Source organism: Dipodomys ordii, unplaced genomic scaffold (genome assembly GCF_000151885.1).
Source record: "Dipodomys ordii isolate 6190 unplaced genomic scaffold, Dord_2.0 Scaffold29, whole genome shotgun sequence".
NCBI classification, from domain to species: Eukaryota; Metazoa; Chordata; class Mammalia; order Rodentia; family Heteromyidae; genus Dipodomys; species Dipodomys ordii.
Window position 1 is genome coordinate 3214028 of NW_012267245.1, and position 18074 is coordinate 3232101.

The 18074-nt window shown below is 42.5% G+C and overlaps 1 protein-coding gene across 3 annotated transcripts in view; it reads left to right on the forward strand.

Moving 5' to 3' along the window:
- The window catches only part of Nsd1 (nuclear receptor binding SET domain protein 1), a 104569-nt gene that overhangs the window by 80760 nt on the left and 5735 nt on the right, over positions 1 to 18074 (forward strand). For all 3 annotated transcript variants that reach the window (XM_013016078.1, XM_013016077.1, XM_013016079.1), the window contains 9 exons: positions 2299 to 2499; positions 3424 to 3603; positions 4816 to 4972; positions 5356 to 5561; positions 7037 to 7149; positions 8889 to 9158; positions 9737 to 9853; positions 11516 to 11657; positions 16951 to 17057. In XM_013016078.1, coding sequence (XP_012871532.1) covers positions 2299 to 2499; positions 3424 to 3603; positions 4816 to 4972; positions 5356 to 5561; positions 7037 to 7149; positions 8889 to 9158; positions 9737 to 9853; positions 11516 to 11657; positions 16951 to 17057 — 1493 coding nt within the window. The remainder of the gene's footprint in view (positions 1 to 2298; positions 2500 to 3423; positions 3604 to 4815; positions 4973 to 5355; positions 5562 to 7036; positions 7150 to 8888; positions 9159 to 9736; positions 9854 to 11515; positions 11658 to 16950; positions 17058 to 18074) is intronic.

Below are 18074 nucleotides of genomic sequence, written 5' to 3' on the forward strand. Positions count from 1 at the left end.
GGAAGTGGCGCTGTAGCTCAAGTGGTAGAGTGCTCACCTTGAGCTGAAGAGCTGAGGGACAGTGCCCAGGCCCAGAGTTCAAGCCCCGCGACCGACAAAAAAAAAAAAAAAAGAAAAGAAACACAGTATTGAGGTATAGTGGCATGTGTTATTATCCCAGTGACAAATGGAAGCACAAGTAGAAGAGTGACTGTCCAGGCCAGCCTGCACTCATTTGAAAAAATAATGCAAAAGAGGGGGTGGTGGAATAGCTCAAGAGCTAGAGCTCCTGCGTAGCATGTGGAAATGTTCAAACTCTAGTACCACCAAAAAAAGTGAGAGAATGGATGTTAATATACAGGAATTAAAGGGAAAAGGTGTAATTTTGAAATTATATGAAATATTTGGGGAGCAGATAGTTCAGAGCTTAACCCTTCCTTCCTTCTTTCCTTCTTTCCTTCCTTCCTTCCTTCCTTCCTTCCTTCCTTCCTTCCTTCCCTCTGAGTCATAGTTACTGACACTGGGACTTGTAAAGCTTTCCAGTTACTGGCTATATTTTCCATTTTTTCTAGCTGGGTGATATTCCTATGAACATGTTCACTTTGTGACTGTTCATGAACTGTACATTCAAGCCGTGTGTGTGTGTGTACACATATATACTTTTCTATGGTGTTGTAGTAGTATCAAATATTTGTCAACAGAAGAAAGATTATTTGGGAGACTTGCAGAAGGGTTGGGTCAGAAATGGTGATGGTCAGCTGAGACTTAGCTTGTGATAATACGGTATTATAAACTGTGCTAAGGAAAGTGTTGTTTGTTCCTCATGGTATGCAGCTGTTAAAGCATTTAAGTAGTGAGGAAATCTGGGGGGAGGTATGGTTCTGACGATCCCAAGTCATTAAAGGTCTGGACTGTAGCCGTAGCTACTCAAGAGGTTGAGATCTGAAGACCTGGGAATAAAGCCCTGGGCTGGATGATTCCACCCAAAGAGAAAGTGTCCACATTAGCATGCTGGAAATTCCCAATTGTGCAGAGCCAGGGATGCAGGAGGAAGCAGTTGTGTCTGTGAAGCCACCTGCGTGGGATGTCACCAGTAGCCACAGCTGTGACATAGCACAGCAGACCTGGAGTGACAGTGACAGATGTAAGCCTAGCTTCTCAGGAAGACCACCCATTTGAAACTAGACAGGGCAGGAAATTTTGTGAGACTCTTACCTCTGACAGTGGAGCATTACTCTCTAGTGTTCTAGCACTTGAGCCATTTTGTTGGTTAATTGGAGATGAAGTTTTGTAGATTTGGAACTGTGATCCTTCATTTCTCAGCAGGATTGTAGATGTGAGCTACTGGCACTTTGCTCTTTTCCAATTTTTAAAAAAAATGCTATTCATTTGTTGTAGGCATGGTTGTTTGTCATGTTGTTTATACTGTAAATTTGAGATCCAATCTCGATGTTTTTTGTTTTTTGTTTTTTGTTTTTTATTTTTTGGTCGGTCGTGGGGCTTGAACTCTGGGCCTGGGCCCTGTCTGTCAGCTCTTCAGCTCAGGGCTAGCAGCTCTACCACTTGAGCCACAGCGCCACTTCCTATATTGTAAATTTGATTGGTTGCATTTTTTAAGTTGTCACTTTAGTTTGCTTCTTTCCCTTTTGTATTTTCCTTTAAATTTACAGTTGGATCTAGAGGCTGGATTAGATTCAGGTCCAACTTTGTCTTTTGGCATGTATGCTTTGTGGTAGTCATTGAGATGGCTTAACTCCTGTTTCTAGCTACTCAGGAGGTGGATGTTGGGAGGATTATAGCTTGAGGCAGCCTGGGCAAAAAAAAGCAAGATCCCATCAGCCAATAAACTGGGTGTAGTGACATGGTTGTCATCCTGGTTACATGGATGACCTATCCAGGCTGCACTGGCAAACGCTCAAGACCCTCTTTAACAGTACCTGTAAGGGAAAAGGTCTTGGGCATGTCTCAGGTACAAAGCACTTTCTTTGCAAATTCAGTTCTCTAGAGGAACAAACTGTCCTTTTAAGCTGGTACCCCTGGACAAAACCTGAGCTACATAGCAAGACCCTGCCTCAAAAATTGAGGGCTGGAAATGTAGCTCAGAGGTCAAGTGCTTGCCTAAACCCCAGCACTGCAGTATGTAATGGAGTGGGCATTGTCAGTGTCTGCATCCTGTTGTATCGCATATGAAGATCACTCATTCCACTCAAATGTCAATCTAATGAATCTATTATAAAACTCCTCATTACGTTCTAATTAGTAATTACTAGTAATAGGATGTTTTAGCTACTACTGATTTGATACCCCTTCCTTCCCCAGGAATCCACACCTGTTTTGTATGTAAGCAGAGTGGTGAAGATGTTAAAAGGTGCCTTCTGCCCTTGTGTGGAAAGTTTTACCATGAAGAGTGTGTCCAGAAGTACCCACCAACTGTCATGCAGAACAAGGGCTTCCGGTGCTCCCTCCATATGTGCATAACCTGTCATGCTGCTAATCCAGCCAGTGTTTCTGCATCTAAAGGTAAGGATTTGTCATGTAGAGCAATCTAATTGAGGGACCTCAGCTTTGTTGGCAATGGTATTTTCAAATGAAGTATGGAATCTCTTCCCAGCTCTGGCTTGTCAGGTAGGTAGACAGTAGAGAATGGACTATATCCATAGACACATTGTGTTTTCTGGAGATCTCACCCTGTGTGAAAGTGTTAAAGATTTGAATTTAATGTGCAATTTAGTTTGAAAAAGTACTTGTGTTCATTTCCTTTTTTTTTTTTTTGTCGGCTGTTTGGCTTGAATTGAGCTTTGGGCCTGGGCGCTGTCCCTCAGCTCTTCAGTTCAAGGTTTGTGCTCTACCACTTGAGCTACAGCACCACTTCCAGTTTTCTGGTGGTTTATTGGAGATAAGAGTTTCATAAACTTTCTTGCCCAGGCTGGCTTTGAACCATGATCCTCAGATCTCAGCCTCCTGAGTAGCTAAGATTACAGGCGTGAGCCACCAGTGCCCGGCTTTCATTTCCTTTTTAAATTACTATTAATGTATAGATTGGACTTAGGTGGTTTGATAATGGTTTAGCTGGTGAGATATATAAGATGTATTTCATTTGGAAGGGTTCATTTATTTCAAAGATTTTCAAGTCATAGACTAGAATGCAAGAACGAATATTGCATCCTTCCCTTCCTGAGGGTTATTCCAGATCTCCTAGGAGTTGGGTCAGTGGTTTGGACAGTGCTTTTGATGTTTGTTTCCTTTGTTGTTGTGGGAACTTGACCCCGTTTGCAGACGTGGCACATAGTTCCCATGTTAGTTGTACATGTTCAATATCCATTGTCTTAATGGTCCTTCCATTTCAGACATTTTTCTCTACCCAACTAGCAAAATGGACCTGAATAAGTCACATTGTTCTCACATAAAATCTGATTGTTTTGCTCCTGCCTGGTTTTCCTCTAGGTCGTCTGATGCGATGTGTCCGCTGCCCGGTGGCATATCATGCCAATGATTTCTGTCTGGCTGCTGGGTCAAAAATCCTTGCATCGAATAGTATCATCTGCCCTAATCACTTTACCCCTAGGCGGGGCTGCCGAAATCATGAGCATGTTAATGTCAGCTGGTGTTTTGTGTGCTCAGAAGGTGAGGGGTTAAACTTGTGTGTCTCTCTGTTGGGCTGAAAAATGATTAATACAGATTTTTTTCTTGGGGAAAAAATGTTATTTTTTTGAGGTTGCCAGTGGAAGAAATTATTTAGAAATGATGTCTTAAATGAAGGTAGCACAATTTGAAAACTCGGTTTGGTTCCTTCATAGGAGAGCTTGACTTGATTCTTGTTAAAATGATAATGAATTAAAGCACTAAGGAATAAAACAAAAAAATGCAGTCCTCCGAATAGGATTAAAAAATTATGGTTTAATTTTGAGTCATTGCTCTAAACCCTTATGTATGTCATCAGACAAGAATGATAAAAAAAAAAAAACTAAGAAACAATTCTAATCAATGTTATGGTCATATACTCCTTTTGATTTTTGTTTGTTTTGCCAGTTCTTGGGCTTGAACTCAGGGCCTGTTCACAATCCCTGAGCTTCTCTTGCTCAAGGCTAGCGTTCTACCACTTGAGCCACAGCACCACTTCTGGCTTTTTCTATTTATGTGGTACTGAGGGATCAAACCCAGGGCTTCATGTATGCTAGGCAACCACTCTACCAATAAGCCACTTTCCCAGCCCTTTGTTTTGATTGATTTGGGGGAGGAGGGGGGGGGAAGGTCATGGAGCTTGAACTCTGGACCCGGGCACTGTTGCTGAGCTCTTCAGCTTAAGGCTAGAGCTAAGAGTCTCACAGGACTTTTCTGCCCAGGCTGGTTTTGAATGATGATCCTCATATCTCAGCCTCCTGAGTAGCTAGGATTATAGATGTGAGCCACAGGTGCCACAGGTGCCTGGTTGTTTTGATTTTTTTTTTTTGAGAAGTGGTTCTCTCTCTGCTGCCCATGTGCTTTGAGAACACTCAGGTGCTCCTCCTACCTCAGCCCCCAGTTATCAGTGCTACCAGGCCCAGCTTTGACATCATTTCTGTGACAGTTTTGTTTGTAAGTACTTTTTTTTTTTTTTTTGGTGCCAGTCCTGGTACTTGAACTCTAGGCCTGTTCAAGGCTAGTTCTTGAGCCACAGTTCCATTTCTGGCTTTTTTGGTAGTTAATTCGAGATGAGAGGTATGTTTGTGTGTATACATACACGTCTTTTCCAGCTTTATCTTTTCACTTAATTTTCTTGGATTGGTTAAGGCTAAGCTAAAGCTACTTAGGCCAAGTCCTTCTGGGTCTGATTGTCAGGTGTTCTGATTCCTGCAGGAGGTAGCCTTCTATGCTGTGACTCTTGTCCTGCTGCTTTTCATCGGGAGTGCTTAAACATTGATATCCCTGAAGGAAACTGGTATTGCAATGACTGTAAGGCAGGCAAAAAGCCACACTACAGGGAGATCGTCTGGGTGAAAGTTGGACGATACAGGTGAGTAAGCCTGAAAAAGAATGGCACATTCCTTTTTGCCACCCTCATTCTTGGAAACTAAAACTCATTGCTTTACTTTTTAAGAAAGGGTCTTCTTTCTGATTAGGCACAGCATTCTCTCTTCCCCTCCCCCCAACTGCCAGTTAAGTGTGTCTTATTATAAGAAAGAACAAGTGTATGTAATGATTTGTAGCCACACATAATTTCACAAACTAGAAAATATACTGCCAGTATTTTAGGACATTTGCACATATACTCAGCACAGAACAATGACCCTCCCCCCCCCAACCAAATAATTGTTTCTTATTCCTGTCTTAGGTGTGTTATTTTCCTAGTGCCTTGCAATTTTCTAGAGCTTTCTTCCTTGTTGATACCTTTTCCAGGTGGTGGCCAGCTGAGATCTGCCATCCTCGAGCTGTTCCTTCCAACATTGATAAAATGAGACATGACGTGGGTGAATTCCCTGTCCTCTTCTTTGGGTCCAATGACTATCTGTGGACCCATCAGGCCCGAGTATTTCCTTACATGGAAGGGGATGTGAGCAGCAAGGATAAGATGGGCAAAGGAGTGGATGGGACTTACAAAAAAGGTAACTTTATCTTCTTTCTCACACTGAGAAAAGTCTGTTGCTGTTGCTTGAGTGTATGCTCTGCTCCAGTTGGTGTAACGCACATTTAGCAGATGTATTCGGTTCCAGGTCTTTTTGTGGCTGTAGCTGTAAGATTTTGTGGGGAACTTAATTTATATAACTCATTATTTTAAAACTTAACCTTTACTTAACTGTAGCTTCCCTGAGGAAGGGTGTTGTGTTTTCTCACCATTAACTAAGCAGAGTTTGGAAAGTGTTTTGTAGAACATATAATTCATTTTGCTAAATAAGCACGAATCTCTACAAAGCTGCTTTTGCTGGAGAGGCTCTTTGCCCCTCCCCCCTTTACCACTCCTGGCCTTCTCCACTGCCTTCTCCATGGCCTTCCTTCCCTTGCTCCCTCCTGTCACTGGGGGTTGGTCCTGGGGCTGTTCCTGGGATTTTGTTCTTGTTTTTGTTTTTTTCCCCTCAAGGCTAGCATTCTATACTTCCCAGCTTTTTCTTTTTTCTTTTCTTTTTTATGATTAGCAAGAGGTAAGAGCTTTACATAGGGACTTTTCTTCCTGGGCTGGCTTTGAACCCACTGGCACCCAAATCCTCTTTTCTTTTCTTTTCTTTTTTCTTTTCTCTTCATTTCCTTTTCTTTTCTTTTCTTTTTTGTCAGTCGTGGGGCTTAAACTCTGGGTTTGGGTGCTGTCCTTGCGCTCTTCAGCTCAAGGCGAGCACTCTTGAGCCACAGCGCCACTTTTGGTTTTCTAGTGGTTTATTGGAGATAAGTGTCTCACAGACTTTGCTGCCTGGGCTGGCTTTGAACCTCCATCCTCAGATGTCAGCCTCCTGAGTAGCTAGGATGACAGAAGTGAGCCACCGGCGCCTGGTTCCTTTTCTTTTTACCCTGTTTAAAAGAAATAAAATGCACCAAAAATTGTGAAAGTAATTAAAGTTGTAGAATGTTTAAGTGATTTGTGGGGACAGTGGTAACAGCTGGTGTTGCATTTCAGGCCCTTGGTGTCAGCACCTGTTTTCTCATTCTCCAATGGGCTTTGTCTTTCTTATCTGATACAATGGGAAATTGGTACATGTAACCTGCAGCACACATAGTTATATTCCTCAGTGATAATTACCTTGTACTAGCTGTCCCAGTAGATCTCTTGCTAATTGAATATATTTAGATACTGAAGTTTAAGGTTTTGCCTCTATGGTATTAGGCTGTGGTGAAAGCCAGAAAACTAAGTATGATGAAGGTCTAGGACTTTGTCATTTCCTTTTTTTTTTTTTTTTTGGTTGATTGTGGGGCTTGCACTCTGGGCCTGGGCGCTGTCCCTGAGCTCTTCAGCTCAAAGTGAGCGCTCTACCCCTTGAGCCACAGCCTCACTTCCTTTGATTTTTTTGTGTGTGTAAAATAGAGATCTTTCTTCAACTTTCGGTGGTGGTGGGCATAATTTTTTATGTTATCTTTGCATTGTGTTTCTTAGCTCTTCAAGAAGCTGCAGCGAGGTTTGAAGAGTTAAAGGCCCAAAAAGAGCTAAGACAGCTGCAGGAAGATCGCAAGAATGACAAGAAGCCCCCACCTTATAAGCATATAAAGGTGAGAAGAAATCTTGAGGCTATCTCTAGGAGAGTCTCTGTATGGTTTGTCTTCTTCCTACTATGTTCATGTGTAAATGGGAAGTTCAGGAAAAGTTACCTTTGGATAAAGATAGGAGTGTAAATGAAGAAACCTATGACCCTTTGTGGCATAGTGCATGTGCTATGGCTGGGCTTATGTGGCTCATACCTGCAATCTGAGCCACTTAGGAGACCTGAGAATGGGAGGCTCGTGCACAATTCCTGCCCAGCCCATGCAGAAATGTTCAAAGACTGCTTCTGAATGCATAGCTAGATGCAGTGGCCAGTGGTTTGCATCTGTCAGCCCCAAGCTACATGGAAAATTGAGAATGTGCATTCAGGCCACTTAAAAAAGAATTCTGTTCACATAATCCTTGTGTGACAAAAGCAGCACGATAGGACTGTCAACCCATGGCACCTGGCTGGAGAGAAGGCAGCTGCGCAGGAGCAGCTCAGGAGCCAGCTTCTTCACTCTCCATTTTTTTTTTTTTTTTTTTTGTCGGTCGTGGGGCTTGAACTCGGCCTGGGCTCTGTCCCTCCACTCTTCAGCTCAAGGTGAGCGCTCTAACACTTGAGCTACAGCGCCACTTCCAGTTTTCTGGTGGTTTATTGGAGATAGGAGTCTCACGGTCTCTCCTGCCCGGGCTGGCTTTGAACGGCGATCCTCAGATCTCAGCCTCCTGAGTAGCTAGGATTACAGGCGTGAGCCACCAGCGCCCGGCTTCTTCCTATTTTTCTACAGTACTATCTGCATTACTATCAGAAGAATAATGGATGAAACTAGGAAAAATGGTTAAGTTTTCTCTCACTTGTGGAAGTTAGAGCTAAAATACAACCATCTACAGGGTTCAATGTCTATACATGTACAAACTGAGTAAAGGATGGTATTCTTTGGGTATAATGGTGTAACCCTTGAACAACTAATACACTGTCTATCAAAACAAATACCAAGAGGTGGAAACATGGTCAGGTGAATGGAGAGAAGAATGGTGAGCAAATGAGGTTATTATATTCAGTGCACGTTATGCAAACATTGAACTATGTAACTGAAGGGTAGGGGTGCAAGCGGGGAAATCAGGGAACGATGGCAATGTGATGTTGATCACGATGCATTACATTAATAACCTGACTTGTGGAATTTAAACCACCTTTACAACTACTTAGTAATAAAAAAAAGACATAGTAAATTCTAGAAACTATGGTCACATAAGGAATCCAAATTATCCAAAGATGTTTTCATTCATCCAGGATTTTTCCATATAAGAAAGTAGCTTTAATTTTCTGATTCAAGTGAGTCTTCGTGTTTATATCAAGTTACCAAATTCTGTGTGTGTGTGTGTGTGTGTGTGTGTGTGTGTGTGTGTGAGAATCAGTCAGTCAAGGGCTTGAAGTTGGGCTCTTACTCTCACCTTGCTTATTTACTGATGGCTGGTGCTTTACCACTCATCAGGCTTTCACTTTTACCTTTTTGCTGGTTAATTGGAGATAATAGTCTTTCAGGTTTTTGTCTGCCTACACTGGCTTGAAACTGATTCTCAGATCTCAGCCTCACTAGTAGCTGGGATTATAGGAGTGAGCCACAGTGTCTGACAAACAACTTACATCCTGGTTGCTTAAAACCATCTAACATGTTTTATACATTTTTGAGGCAAAGAAATTGCCGTTATAGGTTCTGATTGTGATTTAGCAGGTGTGCCATTGTATGTGCTGCTTCTCCAGGTGAACCGTCCAATTGGAAGGGTGCAGATCTTCACAGCCGACCTGTCAGAGATTCCCCGCTGTAACTGCAAAGCTACCGATGAGAACCCCTGTGGGATAGACTCAGAGTGTATCAACCGCATGCTGCTGTATGAGTGCCACCCGACAGTGTGTCCTGCGGGCGGACGCTGTCAGAACCAGTGCTTTAGCAAGCGCCAGTATCCAGAGGTGGAAATCTTCCGCACATTACAGAGGGGCTGGGGCCTGCGGACAAAAACTGATATCAAAAAGGTACCAAAAAATGTTGCCTCTCCCTAGTTAGAATACTATTATTTAGTTTGTTGCATATGATTAGCTCTTGATAAACATGAAAAAATGCATTATATAGGAAGACAATACAGTTTAGGGATTAATCTTACTATATGTTGTTGTAGCCCTCCAGAGCTGAGAGGTATACTCAGAAGTTCTTACATTAATCAAGTTTATTATGTGGAATGAAAGAAGGAAATTTATAAAGATCCTATGGCATTATTTGCCCTTTTGTGATAGTCCTAGAAGTAATATGAGAGGGAGGAGGTATTAACGCAGATTAAGCGATATTTATAATTGTATGTGTGTGTGTACAGTCCTAGGGTTTGAACTCAGGGACAGGGCATTCTAAAACATAAGCTATCATTCCATGTCTGGTGTAGTTGGAAATGAAGAGTCTCATGGACTTCTTTCCCATTATCCCCAGATCTTAGCCTCCTAAGTAGCTAGAATTACAAGCTTGAGCCACCAGTGCTTGGCTCATTAATTTTTTAAATGCATACATGCGAATAAACTGTGTTTTTCTCTTTAAACCAGGAGCTCTTTCTTGTTTGTTCTAGGGTGAGTTTGTGAATGAATATGTGGGTGAGCTGATAGATGAAGAAGAATGCAGAGCCCGGATTCGTCATGCCCAAGAACATGATATTACCAACTTCTACATGCTCACCCTCGACAAAGTAAGTATCGTACAGTGTTTCCTCTGCTGACATGGAGAAATGCACCTCACTCTAGCTAGTCATCATAGCCATGACATGAACACTTGAGTTCTGCCCAAGTGTAGTTATTTCTCCAGATCCATAGGATTTTTTGGGCAAACTCTTTTTATTTTACATGATAGGAAGCGTCTTTAATATTTTGTTCGCCTATAAGGTTATGTAAATAGATTTCTTATTATAGGAAAAAGTATGTGCTACTTTTCCCTGGTGCCTGGCAGATTTTAGAATTATAATAATTTCAGTGTTGTATGTTTATTTTCTGCAGATCTGTAATTCCTCTTTATACCTGAATATTAGGTTCAGAAGAACCTTTATTTATTTTGCCAATCCCAGGACTGGAACATGGGCATGGGGGATGTCTCTGGGCTCCTTTTACTCAAGCTAACATTCTACCACTTGAGCCACAGCACCACTTCCAGCCTTTTCTGATTAACGGAGAGAGTCTCACTTGACTTTCCTGCCTGGGTTGGCTTCGAACCTTGATCCTTAGATCTACCAGCATTTGGCTCAGAACTTTTTTTCCCCCTGCCTAAACCGGTGTCTTCTCTCTCCCCCCGCCCCCCCTTTTCTGGTGTGAATTTGATCTCAGGGTCTCAAACATGCTGGGCAAGCATTCTACCATCCAGCTACATCCTCAGCTCTTTTCAATTTCATTTTGAAATAGAGTTACTTAAATAGTCCAGGCTGACATGGAAATTGCTGTCCTCTTGCCTTCCCCTCAGTTGGGATTACAGATGTTTGCATCACACCTGGCCTTACGCACTTTTATTTTATAACAGCCCCTTTTCTGATATTTACCCCTGTAAAAAATTGTATTTATTCAGGCAGTGTTTGGGTTTGAACTGTGACTCTTTCTACCATGTTAGCAGGTGTGCAGCCCTCTTTTGCTGTAGTTTATGTCAGATAAGGTCTTTTTTCTCAGGGCTATCTCACACATACCTGGGATTGAGCCACACTGGTGTAGAGTTAAACGGTACTCTAACAGCTTATGAGTCTTCACTTGCAGATATTCCAATTAGAGTTCAGGAGCGATAGTCACCATTAAAATTTAATTCTCAGTAGGTGAGTTCTATTTTCTTTAGTTAGGAAATTTCTTACGGATTAAGACAAACTCTTACTTCTGGGTCAGCAGTTCATACTGCAATATACGTGAGTGTCCACTAGGGGGCTTCTTACCATTGATTCTGAATTTTACTGCAGTCCAGGAATTTATATTTCTGATAACCAGATTGAGTTAGTAGTGCTGTTGCTCTGTGGCTTAGAACCATTGTGCTGGGGTATTCGGATAGCAGAAATAACAACTTCAACTTTATTAGAGAGGATAATAGATGTTCTTTTGGTGTATGTGTGCTGGTCATGGGGCTTGAAATTAGTACCTAAGCACTATTCCTCAGCTTTTGTGTGCAAGTCTAGTGTTCTACCACTTAAGCCACGCCTCTGCTTCTGCCTTTTGGTGGCTAATTGGAGATAAGAGTCTCATGGACCTTCCTGCCTGCCTGGGCTGGCTTTGAACCAGGCTCCTCAGGTCTCAGCCTCCTGAGTAGTTAGGATGACAGGCGTGAGCCGCTGGGACCTAACAGATAGTATAATGCTAATGATGAACATATTTTCTTGGCATCCTAGGATCGAATCATTGACGCTGGTCCCAAAGGAAATTATGCTCGGTTCATGAATCACTGCTGTCAGCCCAACTGCGAAACACAGAAATGGTCTGTGAATGGAGACACTCGTGTTGGCCTTTTTGCCTTGAGTGACATTAAAGCAGGTAAGAGACATTTAAGGATTCTGAAACTCATCTGAATATCCGGTTTATCATTTAAGTGAGTACATGTCCTGTATTCCAAAATGAAGTCTCAGTTCCTGACTCATAAGGATTCTCAGGTGGTACCTGGCATTTATTGTACAGTCATCACCATTTCTACTCTCAAAATGCTTTTTTCCTGGTTACTTGGACACAAGAGACCTGTGACTTTTCCACTAGGGCTGGCTTCAAATCACTTATCTTCAGATATCAGACTCCTAAGTACCTGGGATTACAGGTGTGAGCCACAGATGCCCAGCATACTTTATGAATCGTCAGATATGCAGAAAGTACATGAGTGTCAAAATGTATTTTACCAATAACATGAGCGAAACAGTTGGACACCATCATTTTGCTCAAACTGAGAATTTGTACTTAATGGTAGTATAGTTCAAGTGTAAAAATCCCATGAACATTCTTGAAGACTTAGATTCTCCTTTGCCTAGTTTTCTTGACCTGAAGAAGCATTAATCTTCTTTATTGTATTTAATCTTTGGTACTTGAAGTCAGAACCTTGAGCTGTTTCACTCAAAGCTTCCACTGTGCCACTTGAGCCATACCTTTACTTCTGGCTTTTTGCTAGTTAATTGGAGGTTTCATTAACTCTTCGGCCCAGGCTGGCTGCCCACACTGAAACCCTCATATCTCAGCCTTGGGAGTCACTGGGGTAACAGATGGGAGCCACCAGCGCTGAGCTAAGAAATATTGATCTAAAGAAAGGAGTTAAATAGGGCTGGGGGCAGGAAAAAAAGGGGCTGGGAAGGTGGCTTAGTGGTAGAGTGCTTGCCTTGCATGCACTGGGTTTGATTTCCCAGTACCACATAAACAGAAAAAAACGGAAGTGATGCTGTGGCTCAAGTGGTAAGAGTGTGCTAGCCTTGAGCATAAGAAGCTCAGGTAGCCGGGGACCGGGGCTTACTCCTGTAATCCTAGCTACTCAGGAAGTTGAGATGTGAGGATCATGGTTCAAAGCCAGCCCGGGCAGGAAAGTCCGTGAGACTCTGATCTCCAATGAACCACCAGAAAACTGGACGTGGCGCTGTGGCTCAAGTGGTAGAGCGCTCGCCTTGTGCTCAAGAGCTGAGGAACAGCTCCCAAGCCCAGAGTTCAAGCCCCTCAACAGACCCCCACCCCCCCCAAAAAAAAAAAGAAGCTCACGGACTGTGCTCAGGCCCTTAGTTCAAGCCCCAGGACTAGTGGTTTTTTGTTCTTTTTTTTTTTAAAGATTGATGGTTGAAGTCAGCAGGGCAGAAAAGTCCTGGAATCTCAGTAGATAAGAGTGATCAAGTGCCAACTTGTAAGCAAGAAAGCAGAGTGAGTGTTTCACCTGCTGTGGGGCTGCAGGCTGTACTCAGCACCAGGAAGCTAAGTCAGGACGCTTGTGATTTTTAGCTCACCCTTGACTGACTCTCTCAAAAGATGGAAAAGAAAAGGCTAGGGGCTGGGAAGGTGGATCAGTGGTAGAGCGCTTGCCTTGCATGCCTGAGGCCCTGGGTTCGATTCCCCAGCACCACATAAAGCAAAAACAAAAAAAGCCAGAAGTGGTGCTGTTGTGGCTCAAGTGGTAAAGCACTAGCCTTGAGCTGAAGAGCTGAGGGACAGCGTCCAGGCCCAGAGTTCAGGCCCCACGACCCGACCACAAAAAAAAGAAAAAAGGCTATTTGGTCCATTTTCCTTTGTGTTTTGTTGTTGTGAGATGATTGTAGTTTCCTTCCTGCATGTACCTTTTCTTTAGAATTGAAGCGTTTCTCAGCTGCCTCCTGGACATTTTAGAGTTTTGAAAGTTCATATGGTTTCCAGCTTTTAAAAATTGAGCAACTAGTTGTTCTTCCTGTTTTGCTCTTACTTCCCATAAAGTATTAAGTGACGAAAGTAAAACTACTTGAGCATGACTTGGCATCTGGTCCAGCCTAAGTTTTTATTTTTTATTTTTTTTGCTATGATACTATATATTTTTATTGACACAAGCATTATTATGCTTTTTTTTATTGTGAAAATACTGTAGAGGGGTTACAATTTCATGATCAAGGTAATGAGTACATTTCTTTTTTTTTCAGTTCTTTTATTTTTTTTATTGTGAAAATACTGTACAGAAGGGTTACAATTACATGGGCAAGATAATGAGTACATTTCTAATCAAGCATTGTAGCCTCCTCTTTGGTTTCCCCTTCCCATCCCTTCCCATCCTAGCCTGTTTTTTTTTTTTTAAAATAGTGACTTGTGTCAATTATTTGAAATTTGTGGTTTACATGATCTTTCTGTAGCAAACTTTAAAAAGAAGACAACAAAAATTAAAAGCAGTTTTTTTCTACTGTACCAATGCTAGGTCTTTTTCTACCACACCTATAATCCTAGCTACTCAGTGATGGAGAGAATCCAAGTTCAAGGCTGCTCAGGCAAAAATGATAGATCCTGTTCAAGTATCTGTCATCCCAGTGATGTGATATGGGAAGCTTAAATCAGGTTGATCTCAGTCCAGTGTATCATTTAATCCTTTCAAACGTGCTGTAAAATGTGTGGTATTACCCCTGCGTTGACTGGTGGTATGGTTTGAATATGGTTTGTTCGGTTGAAATGGATGTCAGTGCCCGCTAAGAAGTATTAAGAGCATGGACATTTATTTAATCCTTCTAGGGTTTTTACAATTGAGTCTTTTATTTGATGGATCAGGGTGCTGCCCCCATGATCGAATGTGTTTGGAGAAATCCAAAGACACACATCCGTGCTCCCCAGCTCTTTCCAGGTAGCGCCTTAAGGTGCGTCTCCTCAGTCCGCCAAGACAACCTTTACTAGACTTCGCAGCACAACTGTGAGCCTTCACACTCCTTTTTCTCCATCTAGTCTGCAATCCTGACACCAGAACAAACTTACTTGGATTTGTAGATCTTACACACTCTTTGTTTTTTGCCAAGCCTTCACACTTGGCTAGAAAGGAACTCTACTGCTTTGAGCCCTGCTTCCAGCCTTTCTGCTCTCATTGTTTTTGGGTAGGGCCTTGCTTTTTCCCCTGGGGTGGCCTGGACTGCACTCTTGATGTAGCCGGGCTGAAACACTTGCACCACCATGTTCAGCTCTTTTTTGTTGAGACGGGGTTCTTTTTGCCTTCACTGGCCTCGACTGTCACACACAGTCTCCTCTTCCTTCATCCTCCTGGGTAACTGTGATGATAGTGGTCCTTCACTGCGCCCAGCTTTGCATTTCTTTTTTTTTTCTTCCCAATTGCAGCAGCAAAGAAGAGGAGTTCTCATTTGATTAATCAAATGTTACTCAGTCGCGTGAATTCACTCCTCATCTCTCCTGTCTACTTGAGTACCACATGTGTACTCAGCCTCCGGTCTCTGATTCCCAAATGCCCAGCTCCCATGCCTCCGTGCTGGAATTCACAAATCTTGTTCCTGCCTTACTTTTGGTTTTCCTTCTGCATGGGTTTCAAAATGAAAATGAGCTAGCATGTGCTAGGCCTGAAGCCAAATTCACTCAGAGCTTTCCAGGCCCTGCACGTCCCTATCACCCCCCCCCCCCCAAGTGGACTCTTTCCTTTTTTGTCCATCTCTCTTTTGGTGCCCTTTGTCAAATCCATCCATAGTGTTCTATGTCAGGATCTTTTCCTTAACCTTAACCTCTGAAAATACCTCCCTAGCATTTAACCTTTTTTTTTTTTTTGCCAGTACTGGGGCTTGAACTCAGGGCCTGGGCGCTGTCCCTGAGATGCTTTTGCTCAAGGCTAGCGCTCTACCACTTGAGCCACAACACTACTTCCGGCCTTTTCTGTGTATGTGGTGCTGAGGAATGGAACCCAGGGTTTCATGCATGCGAGGCGAGCACTTTACTACTGAGCCACTTTTCCCAGCCCATAATTTAACCTTTTATTAAGCTACACATTAGTTTTTTTGTTTTGTTTTGTTTTGGTCGGTCGTGGGGCTTGAATTCTGGGCTTGGGCACTGTCCCTGCCCTCTTCAGCTCAAGGCCAGTGCTCTACCGCTTGAGCCACAGTGCCACTTCCGGTTTTCTGGTGGTTTTTTGGAGATAAGAGTCTCACAGAGTTTCCTGCCCGGGCTGGCTTTGAACTGCGATCCTCAGATCTCAGCCTCCTGAGTAGCTAGGATGACAGATGAGAGCCACCAGCACCTGGCTATGCATTAGTTATTGAGCTTACACATTACTTACTCAGTACCTGCCAAGCAAGCGTCCTGCTTTTCTATATAGCAGTCTATGTTGCGTACAATACAGCTGGGGTTGTAAGCAGATCTGCGAAAATTCTATTTTATATTCATATATTTTTATTTATTTATTTATTTTTTTGGTGGTCCTGGTGATTGCCATCAGAGCCTCGTTCATGATAAGTGTTTGTTCCTCTCTGTGCTGAACTGCCAGCCTCTGTGTGTTTTGTACGTGTGGTCCTGCTGGGTACTGACGCCATGTCCTTGGACATGCTTGGCAGGCTCTCTTCTTGACCCTGTGTAGCTCTTGGACACTTTACGTATTATTGCTGTGTATCTTGTGTCGTCTTTTCAACAAGTTTGTGAGATAGTTTCTGCACTTACAAAGTGGAGTGCCGAAGGTTCAGCTCATGTAGCCAGGTAATGGCACAGTTGGTCTGGATCGCTAGCGTGGGGGCTAGTTCTCTTTTTCCTTTTTTGGTCAGTCATGAGGTGGCACTGAAGGCCTGGGCGCTGTCCCTGAGCTTGTTTTCTGCTCTAGCCGAGTGCCCTACCACATTGAGCCACTGCACCACTTTTGGTTTTCTAGTAGTTTATTGGAGTCTCTCAGATTTTGCTGCCCGGGCTGTGAGCCTCGGATCTCAGGCTGCTAAATAGCTAGCATTACAGGTGTGAGCCAGCAGCGCCCGGCGTGGTCTTCTTCTCTTTCCTATGACTGTCCTGACGTGACCGGACCTTGAGTACTCTCAAGGAAGACGTGCTCATCCGGACACAGAACAGCAGGTGGTGTTCTCACTTGTATTCTCTGGGCGTGGCACACCAATAAAACATAAGCTGTTGTATGTATGCCTGTGCATGTTCAGGGTTTTTGTTTTGTTTTGTTTTTTGTATTGTGTTAATATATTTCAGACCAAAATTGTTGAGAAAGAAGTTGAGAAATAAGTCATAGTAGCTCATTAATGATCAAACTTTTATTAATAATGGGTTTGGAATGAAATCAGTTTGCTCTTTTTAAAGTTAATTTGTGGACTTTGAAGTTAATCTTTTGCGTAACTAAAACCAGAGCTAGACTGATTTTTCACCGTCTCTTACACAGGCACTGAACTTACCTTCAATTACAACCTAGAGTGTCTTGGGAATGGAAAGACTGTTTGCAAATGTGGAGCCCCAAACTGCAGTGGCTTCTTGGGAGTGAGGCCAAAGGTACTACCTTCCAGATTGAAGATGCTTCTCTGAAATAGTGGCATTGAATTGGTGTCGGTACTGAGTGTTCTGATGATCCAGTTGGGTTATTTGGAGGTAGATTTTTGGGTAATGCTGAAGTGTTTTGAACAATCTGAATTTAACGGATGGTAATTTTTTAGCCAACAAAGCTGTACAATAGGAACCTGTAAAATAGGTTACTTTCCACATCTTCATTGGTCTCAAGTCACCTCATATCTTCTAATAAACTACTCAGATTCTCTGGTATATCCGTGATTGTGTCTCCTTTCTCTGTGTAAAGATACCAAAGAATCTAGAGTTGGCTTGATGAGTCTGGTGGACGTAGAGCCTTCCAGAGGCTCAGTGTTAGAGCCTAGCATGTACATGGCCATACCAATGCTGCCACCTTTGTAACATTGTAACCAAGTGTGAACATGATTGTGTTTTCCTCACCTGCACTTTAACTGCTTTCTAATTCTGTAACTGTTAAGGAGCAACTGTTATAAAAGTCTACCCTGCTTTTTTGTTATTTAAAAACTTCCTTTACTGTTATATAGACTTTTTAGCAATTTTTTAATTGATCATAATTGAACATCTGTATACCTCAAGGTTTTTCTATCAAAAAGAACGATGAACTGAAAATTGAAACTCAGTTTTCATGCAAAAGAGACTACAATTTGAGTATTTCCTGTTATGTATGTTTGTTAAATAGTTCAACATTAAAAGTGAAAAAAACAAATTGGCGAGTAAATTATTTTAAGCAAAGATATATGAAAATGAAGAGTGCCCACTAATATACTATTTTATTAGATGAGGAAAATCATCTCTATATTGTACTGGGTTTTGTTTTGTTGGTTCCTTAAATGATCTTAATGAAGTCAGCTGTTTTTTTTCCCCCCTGAGTTAAAATAGTAGTTAGGTGGCTCACACGTATAATCCTAGCTACTTGGGAAGTAGAGATATTCAGGATCATGCCTTGAGGCTAGCCTAGGCACAAGGTTTGTAAGACCCCATGTC